Raw genomic sequence first — 9,477 nt, forward strand, 5'->3', positions numbered from 1 at the left:
CTCTTCCTCCTCCTCCATCATCATCATCCTGACTTTGTCCAGTGAACACACATTAGTGTGTTTGAACAATGTGAAGGTGTGTGAGTGTGATCAAACACAGAAACACAATCACAGGTCAGACAGCGTGCAGGTAGCAGAGGAATGAATAAATACACTGTGACATTTATTAAAACCTCATTAAATACCTGCTGTACTCCTTTATGTGACGTATGAATTAGTCTTTGACGAATAAATCAAACAACTAAAGCATTAACTTTCACTTTTTCGCGGTGCGTTTTTTGTTTTGTTATGTAAACAAGTAGAGAAATCATATATATATATATATATATATATATATATGTGTTATATACAGTATATATTTAACACACATATATATATAACACACATATACATATATGTATATATATATATATGTATATGTGTTATATATATAAAACATACATATATGTGTTATATATAACATATATATAACACACATATATGTTATATATATGTGTTATATACAGTATATATAACACGTATACATATGTATATACAGTATATGTATGTTATCTATATAAGACATACATATATCACACTTCATACTGTTTGTTTTGAAATGTGCTAGACAATATATTGCATTAAAAGTTGCTCATGAAACACAATAAAGGAAACACCAAAATACATTTTGTTACATACCATCAAAATATATTTCATAATTAATGTTTTACATTTACAAATACATTTGTAATTAATTTTATTTACATTTGAAAATACATCTCTAAATAAAAAAACAATGTTCACACAGGACCCCGAAATAATCTTCTTAATATCTATTGAATTCGTAAAACTTTAAATACACAAAGTTCATGTGACATCACACACCAACGGGAGAAATCCTGATTAAAATGTCTTTTAAATTATCTCAATATCATCTGTGTGTAAATTACTGCGGTCAAAATAAAACTTCACACCCTTAAAAAAAGTTTATATTTAGGTGGCGACATAAACAATAAAAAAATCAGATCAATGCAGCAATATTTCATAAGCATTACACATAAACTCTGCTATATTAAGTGGATTATTCCCTTCAATGTCTTAGGAGTAAACAGTAATGTGATGTGACTGTACCTGAAGTGTTAAGCATTGGTTAAAGAGGCAACATTTAAATATTATAAATTCATTTAATATGATAGATTTGTAAAATAACCCGTTCCTGTCCTTAATATTAAACATAAACGTGTTACTTTTTATAGTTTTAGTCTTTATTTGAGGTACAGAGGACCGTCTATAAATGTGTATTTCTACTTTTTGCCTCAAAATGTCGACAGCAAAACAAGTTTAACGACCAAAATATGAATTCAGCTGATCTTGTCTCGCTACACAAGCTGTATGAGTGTTATGTTCCTTTCTTATAACAACAAGCAAAAGTTTAAAAAAACAAAACAATAAAACTTAAATAAGATAAGTTAGTTTCCCTCATTTGCATATAAATGTCTGGATTTACATCCAAGAAGCAAAATCCTTCTTTTGTCTCAGATGTTTGTATTATGAATCAAAGAGAAGAGAAGCTGGATGGTTTCTGAACGTGAGCTTTGTATAAAATAAAAGAATGTTTCCTACCTGAGAGGAATCTCACTAATCTTTACTGGAGCTCGAACGTACGAACTCTTAAAACTAGATTGTTTTAACACGTACGCAAACACGCCTTTGTTAAATCATAAACTCCACATTGTTCCTGTTCTGACATGAGTAAAGTTTGGCTAACGGCTAACAGCTAACGGGACCATCGGTACACACTGCTGAGTACCTCGCTGCAGACAGCGGAGATCTGTGCAGAGTGCACCTTTCTAGTTTAATATTTATTAACTTGAGCTAATCTGCTTCATCGGGACTGTGGGTGTGTTTTTATCAGATATGATTGATAGCTTGATATCTGATTAAAGATAAATGTGGAAGATTTACGATTTGACAGAACCAGCGACTTTAAAAACTAGATTGTTGTTGATTGGTTGTTTTTAAAAGTGTTTAACGTTATGTCACCCCAACATGTCCTCTAATGATGTCAATCGTACTTTCATTTGGGTTCAGTTGTCATTTTGAAACCATCCGTCCATTTATTTTGCCACTTATCCGGGTCGTGGTCTCAGAAGGATCCCCCAACGTTATCCAGATCCTCCTAGGGGATCCCAAACCAGATGAGATACATAATCCATCCAGTGTGTTCTGGGTCAACCTCTGGGGTTTCCTCCCAGTTAGACGTGCCCAGAGAACCTCCGAAGTAAAGACCGCTTCCTGTTTCTTATTGTGTCATGTGACTTTCAGCGTTCTCCCTCAATACTGGATCGGTTTAAAAACTGGTGTCCTCATTAAGACACAAAAACATGGAAAATATGGTCCCGGTTGACAAATTACCAAAGTTACCTTTTAGTAGGTGGACCGTGGAGATCCGTCTGGAAGACGTTATGAATGCAGGAGCTGAGTTGTGTCTTTGTTTGTGATGTTGACGAGTTCATCGCTCATCAGAAGCTGATTGGAGATGGTGCTTCCAAACACTTTCCAGGTTACTTCTTCTCTTCGCTTCTCATGTTTTCTTTGGACTTGTGTTGAAATGTGTCAAAAGTGAGAGCAATGCCATACGACCTTTTGGGGTTTTCAGGTAACTCGACTTCCTTCTATCCAGACCCCTCCAGTTGTATCTCTTTGTCGCCCCGAACGCTGGTGATTTGTCACTTTTGCTAAATTAGCAGCTCCGCTAACGTTAAGTTGGGGGTTAAATGATGTCCGGGCTGACGTGGACCAGCAGCCGGACCTGGTCCCAGAGTGGCCAAATGTTAAGGCTGATGTGGAGGGGGGTCCTAGTCTGCGATCCTGGTTGTTAGGTCAGGTCCTGGACGTCCAGCAGCATGGCGTCCTGCTTGGTCCTCAGCTGGTCTCGTACCACCAGGTGGGTCACCAGCTCGGAGCTCAGAGCTGGAAGAAGAGCAGCGAGACAAAGAGTCAACCACGTTTGATCTGAATTGTGCTGCTCGGGATCTGGCTTTAATTTTTATAAAAACATTTAATTAATTAGCAATAACTCAATAAAAAAAAGATGCCAAAATAATGACATAATGATGTTGATTTGTAAAAAATTGGTTGTTTTCTCGATGGTTTTGGAGCCATCGATGCTAGGCTATGCTAACATTGTAGCTGCTCCATCAAGACCCAGAAAAATCAAATTTAGGCATAAATACGGTTACAACGTTATTGTTCATACCATAGACAGTCTACGTTTTTTTCAACTTAAACAACTGTTCACGGTCATTTTACGCACCTATTAAACAATAAATGCAATTTTACAAAAAATCTAATCCTATGTATTTTTATATCAAAATCTAATCCTCTTTTAATTACTTTCCACTGGGACTTTAAACATGTTTTTATTTTGTGTTTCTTTCATATCTTGTTTACGTGACTTTTAAGTGTTTGAATTTAAGTGTTTGACGTTCCTGGTCGTCATATTTTGGTCTGAAATTCTGATTCACATCTCTGACTGGCTTCTTTTCCGCGACAGCTGAGGCTCATGAGGCTCATCAAACTGGTGGTCACAACATCAACATCTGGATGAGGAGGTTTGATGGTGTTTATAACGTGTGTGTGTGTGTGTGTGTGTGTGTGTGTGTGTGTGTGTGTGTGTGTGTGTGTGTACCGTGGACGTCCTGTTGAAGTGATGCTCCCAAGCTGCTGAGCTGCTGCACTGAACGCTCCTTCAGCTCACAACGCTCCAGATGTTTCCGCTCAGCAACACAGCTGCTGCTGGCCAGACGCTGCAACACACACACACACACACACACACACACACACACACACACACACACACACAGCAGCTCTAAGTCTCAACATTCCTCCAACACATTTGCTGTTTCTTTGTTAATAACAGTTCTGTGTTTTTTTCTACCTCGTCCTTCTGCTCAGCCAGCAGTTTGTCTCTCAGCGTCCTCAGATCGCTGGCCACTTCCTGTTTCAGCCCGGCGGCACGGCAAACCTGTGAAGAGATATGAGGTCAGTGGATTTAAAAGTGCTGAATTCCGAAGTCAGATCACATCTATAATTGAGGGATTGCCTCCACACGGCTCTCAATATGGTGACGTTTCAGCTGACGGCGAGGAGCTAACAGCGCTAACAGAGCTAACAGCGCTAACAGAGCTAATGGTGTGACCCAGAAAGCTGCAAAATCTGTTCTTCCTCCATCCAGCGCCATAATTTTACGTGACAGTGACGTAGTTGGAGGTACAAGAACTACCAGTGAAGAAGATTTGTAGGACGCTTCACTTATGGTAATTTAACATTGAGTATAAAAGCAAAGTGGAACTCTAACATTATAAACATGGAGGAAGTGTTGAGTTCGACTGGTGAACAGGGGAATATTAAAGTTACTACAAGAAACGTTTTGGCGGCCCCTGTGGACTTAAGTGGAAGTGTTTCTGAGCACCACAGTTCCTCACAGTAACTTTTAGATGCATTAGAAGATAAAGGTCTGGTTCTCTACCACTGAGCTAAATAACAAGAACTGACTGTACGCTGCACTTCAGTCCTGTTTCATTCTCATTTAACCAGATTGATCCTGACTGTCAGCAGTAATGATGAAGTAACACAGTGGACCGGACAGAAAGAGACCTTCTTGTTGCGTCCTTCCTCCTCGTCTTCACTGTCGCTGTTGTTGATGAAGCACAGCTGCAGGTTTCTGTGGTTGTGAAATCTGTAAAAAGATAATAAACAAACAGGAAGACAGTTAGTGTTTGGTGGCACTTTTTAGGGCTGAAACTAACAATTTCATTGTTGATGATTTTACACTATGGTTATACACTATGATTATATAATACGGTTATAAACTAGGATTATAAACCATGATTATAAACTATGGTTATACACTATGATTACACACTATGGTTATAAACCATGGTTACACACTATGGTTATACACTGGTTATACACTATGATTATACACTATGATTATACACTATGGTTATAAACCATGGTTATACACTGGTTATACACTATGGTTAAAAACTAGGATTATAAACCATGGTTATACACTATGGTCATACATTATGATTATACACTATGGTTATAAACTATGGTTAAACACTATGATTATAAACTATGATTATAAACTATGGTTATAAACCATGGTTACAAACCATGGTTATACACTATGGTTGATTATACACTATGTTATAAACCATGGTTATATACTCTGGTTATAAACTATGGTTATACACTATGATTATAAACTATAGTTGTGTCTCATTTATCATCTCCTCATGCATTAGTTGCTGACAAACACTATATTCTCATAAAGTGTAACATTGTTGTAAACTGTTATTATTCTGGTCTTTTAAATTAATCCTAAAACATGAACGTCTCATCTGACTTCCTCAACTGCAGACACACCAGAGAGTGTAATCTCAAACTAAACAAAAACTGAACATCATCAGTTGAAACTGTTTTATTAATATGTATAATAAATAAAACTGCATTACCGTGAAGTGACGACGGCGACTCGACACCTCCTACAGTCCTTCTCCTCTTCCTCCCAGACGTCTCTCCACACTCCCCCCTGACTCTCCTCCATCCTAACCCCCGCCCCCCTCTGCAGGGAGACACAATCAGCACAATACTATCATTTAAACTTGTTTTATTACAAGTATCTGACTACTCGTGATCTTCCTCAAACCAGCAAATCCAATGATTTTCTGTAAATATACTTGTGTAGTTGATGATAATAAAGTTATTATTAAAGCAACAAGAAGTCTGAGCTAAAGTCATATCTGAGGCTCAGCTCAGAGGAAGAGCTCAAAGATCTCCAGTGATTTCACTTGGGTCAAGCTCCAAACACAACGGCTCCTACATTTCCCACAATGCAACGCTAAAGCGTCAAGCTGAAGCGATAGAGATGTGTTTCTCCTGTAATGAAATGCGTTGATAACATTTACATATCATCACCTTTGAGCTTGAATTTAAGATCAAATAATAATCATACTATTTAAATAAGAAACACACTCTTCAGGGACAAAGGAGGACACTGAGCATCATGGGAAATGTAGTCTTCATGGCTGACCTTTGACCTTTCCCTCCTCTCCTGCTCCTGTTTCTCCAACTCAGCGATCCGCTGGCTCAGGTCCTCCCAGTGCATGATGGGAAAACACTGGGGGTCCACAGAGGACGCCGCCGCGATGTGATGATGAAGCTGCTCCTCCTCCTCCTCCTCTTCCTCCTTCTCCTCGGCCGTCTCTTTCTCTCCCTCCATCCTCCTCAAACAAACAACAAGATCAACAAACAGTTTCAACAAAGACGTGAAATTAAAATAACGTTTGAAATACATATATATAATATATATATATATATATATATATATATATATATATATATGTATATACTATAACGTGACATTAGTTTCAGTTTATTTTCTATTTAATTGAACTTCAAATCTTGCAGATGACAGTTGTTGTGCAACACTTGATAAACTTTGTAGAAACATTAATAACTATTAATAACTATTAATAACTATTAATAACCATGATGTCCTTTAGATCCAGACTGAAGACGTTTCTGTGTGCTGCTGCCTTTGATTGAACCACATTCAAGGATTTTAATCAATTTCTGCATTTTACTACTGTATTTTATTTCATAAACTGAACTGCAACTATTATTCTGTTTTTAGCTTTTTAATGTTTTAATGAATGCTCTTAATTGTTTTTAAATCTCCTTTTCTTTTGCATCATGTTTTGATGCTTTTAATGGTTTTATGTGAAGCACTTTGAATTGCCTTGTTGTTGAAACGTGCTCTACAAATAAACTTGCCTTGCCTTAATAACCCATCAGTAACTCTGTCAACCTGTAAAATAACGCTTTCACTGAAGCACGCATGAGTCACACTGTTATTAAAGTAATGTAAGTGATGATTTTATTGAGTATTAACTAATAATGACTAACTGTAAGCTGTTGTTAAAGACTCGTTAAACCTCTTGATACGAACACTAAAGATGTGACAGCGTGAACAAAGGAACTTCAATTCTTACATAAATTACATAAAGATTAACATTTTATAAACTTATACATGCATATATATATATATATATATATATATATATATATATATATATACATGCATATATATATATATATACATACGCACACATTATATATATACACACATGTATGTGTGTATATATATATATATATATATGTATATATATATGTATATGTATATACATATATATATACACACGCGTTTTTTTACTTAAAAAATTACTTGATCATAGTTTTCGCTGGATAATATTTAGATTTGTAATCTATTAATTAACTCACGGCATATGTACACACACACACACACACACACACACACACACACACACGCCAATAGGTCAATTACTCGATTTAATTAATTACATTTAAAAAAAGTATTAATCCAAAAAAAATCTGCGAAAATGATGATCAATTACATTTTAGTAATAAAAAATCAATAAAATTATTGTTATTATATATAAAATGTTTATTATAATTGTTTTCTGATCGTATCGTGACAGTTCACGGTCCTCCTGTTCACAGAGAGTTTATTCATTGTTGTCACAAACTTCGTTAAAGTTGGACTAACTCATCTTAACTCATCTTAACTCTAGACTACGGTTGTTTAAACTCTCTCTCTCTGTCTCTCTCCGGGTCCCCCAGAAGACAGCCCCTCTCTGCCCGCTGTTGTTTACCAGCAGCGTGGTACAACTCGGAGGTTTTTTACCCGCCTACCAGTCACATCCAGACGGCCCCGGATCCCTCCGACATGTCGCCGTCCGTCACTTCGGCCCGCCGGCTTCGCTGCGTGGGGCTGAACGGCGGCGCGGAAGCTACGGACGTTATTTAATGAAACAATAACGGAAAAGTTGTTAAAAGTGTCCCGAAAGTTGTTTAACTCCGTCAGGAGGGAGGAAGGACCTCCCCTCTTCCTCCTCCTCTTCCTCCCTCCTTCCTCACCCTCACTCTTCCTCCTCCTTCCTCCTCCTCTTCCCCCTTTAACCTCTTGGCTTCGGCCGAGTGACCGAGGCCTTTAAACGGTTAAAACAGCGGGCAGCTCCCGCTACCGGTACTCAAGAACACTAGTAGTACGTGTACTTGTAGTAGTTTTAAGTCCGTAATATGTAGTATTATGTAGTATTACACTAGTAACAGCCGAGTGAGTACAGTTGTTTTGTCTAGATGGACTTAATTAAAGCTCGTTATGTATTTATTTATTTATTTATTTATTTATTTATTTATAATGTGTCGCCAACTTCCGGCTCTTTTGAAAAAAACAGCTGCAGTGAATTTAAAAATAATAATAAAACTAGAATATGGCTTGATAATATTTCTACTAAGTTACACTGTATGTACATTTGACAGTGTATGAACAATAAATAGTGATGACTACATTCAGTGAATGTTTGTTTCATCTTAAAATCTAAATCTGATTTACTTTTTAGTTTAATCGTCATCTTTTAGGTGAACTTAAACCAATGTTTGACAGTTTCTGCCTGTTTTAAACTTTAATTATTTACAGATTTACATAATCATATTTTAAATGGGCACTGAAGCCATTCACTGTGTTGTAGTTTTAAAGGTATTTAATTCATTTAAAGTACATTTACAGTTATATTATTATTATTTATATTATTATTTGATTGTTATATTATTATTATTTATATTATTATTGGATTGTTATATTATTATTATTTATTATATCATTTGAGTGACAGGTTTCTGGTCTCTGATCAGGGTCTCTGGTCTCTAGTCTCTGGTCTCTAGTCTCTGGTCTCTGGTCTCTGGTCTTTAGTCTTTGGTCTCTGGTCTCTGGTCTCTGGTCTTTAGTCTTTGGTCTCTGGTCTCTAGTCTCTAGTCTCTGGTCTTTAGTCTTTGGTCTCTGGTCTCTGGTCAAGGTCTCTGGTCTCTAGTCTCTGGTCTCTGGTCTTTAGTCTTTGGTCTCTGGTCAGGGTCTCTGGTCTCTAGTCTCTGGTCTCTGGTCTCTGGTCTCTGGTCTCTGGTCTCTAGTCTTTGGTCTCTGGTCTTTGGTCTCTAGTCTGGTCCAGGTCTCTGGAGGCAGTGAAGGGGTTACAGAGCGTCCCGGTGTCTCCTTTCACCATTTTTGTAGATGACGATTCAAAGCAGATGGAGGATTTAAAGATTCTGTGAGAACAGCAGACGGTTTAGTGTTACGACAACAAAGAAAACCCCAATAATAATAATAATATATATAATATATAATAATATAAATAATAATATATAATAATACTATAAATAATAATAATATAATTATAATAATATAACAACAATAATAATAATAATATTCTCATGATATAATATCTGACAGCTCCTCTGGACTCAACTTTATTATTCTTCTTATAATCCAAGAAGTTTTATTCATAGTGAACTTTCCATGCTCACGTTTCACAATTTACTGTGAAACATAAATTATGAATGTTCTTTATT

The 9,477-nt window shown here is 36.6% G+C and overlaps 1 protein-coding gene across 2 annotated transcripts; it reads right to left on the minus strand.

The window, feature by feature from the left end:
* Nucleotides 1-661: 661 nt before the first annotated feature.
* LOC137888372 (schwannomin-interacting protein 1-like) lies at nucleotides 662-8,005 on the minus strand. Of its 2 annotated transcripts, none has more exons than XM_068731762.1 (7): nucleotides 7,765-8,005; nucleotides 6,083-6,272; nucleotides 5,505-5,614; nucleotides 4,639-4,720; nucleotides 3,920-4,006; nucleotides 3,671-3,788; nucleotides 662-2,952 (listed from the first exon to the last, which is right to left on the minus strand). In XM_068731762.1, exons 2-7 carry the CDS (start codon nucleotides 6,269-6,271, stop codon nucleotides 2,858-2,860), a joined length of 681 nt encoding a protein of 226 aa, XP_068587863.1. In that variant the 5' UTR covers nucleotide 6,272; nucleotides 7,765-8,005; the 3' UTR covers nucleotides 662-2,857. The 2 variants fall into 2 exon arrangements, with proteins under 2 accessions (XP_068587863.1, XP_068587862.1); XM_068731761.1 differs by having other exon boundaries at nucleotides 6,083-6,275.
* Nucleotides 8,006-9,477: the final 1,472 nt, after the last annotated feature.

The sequence above is a fragment of the Cebidichthys violaceus genome, unplaced genomic scaffold, assembly GCF_023349555.1.
Source record: "Cebidichthys violaceus isolate CVI_PGR_0920_01 unplaced genomic scaffold, fCebVio1.0.p SCAF_53, whole genome shotgun sequence".
NCBI lineage: Eukaryota > Metazoa > Chordata > Actinopteri > Perciformes > Stichaeidae > Cebidichthys > Cebidichthys violaceus.

Bases quoted from the DNA above. Each gene is read 5' to 3' on its own strand.
- LOC137888372 (XM_068731762.1), bottom strand. From the start codon at position 6,271: ATGGAGGGAGAGAAAGAGACGGCCGAGGAGAAGGAGGAAGAGGAGGAG. The intron at 5,615-6,082 runs GTCAGCCATGAA...GTCTCCCTGCAG, and splicing joins AGAGGAGGGAAAGGTCAAAG to AGGGGGGCGGGGGTTAGGAT. The intron at 4,721-5,504 runs GTAATGCAGTTT...ATCTTTTTACAG, and splicing joins GTCGCCGTCGTCACTTCACG to ATTTCACAACCACAGAAACC.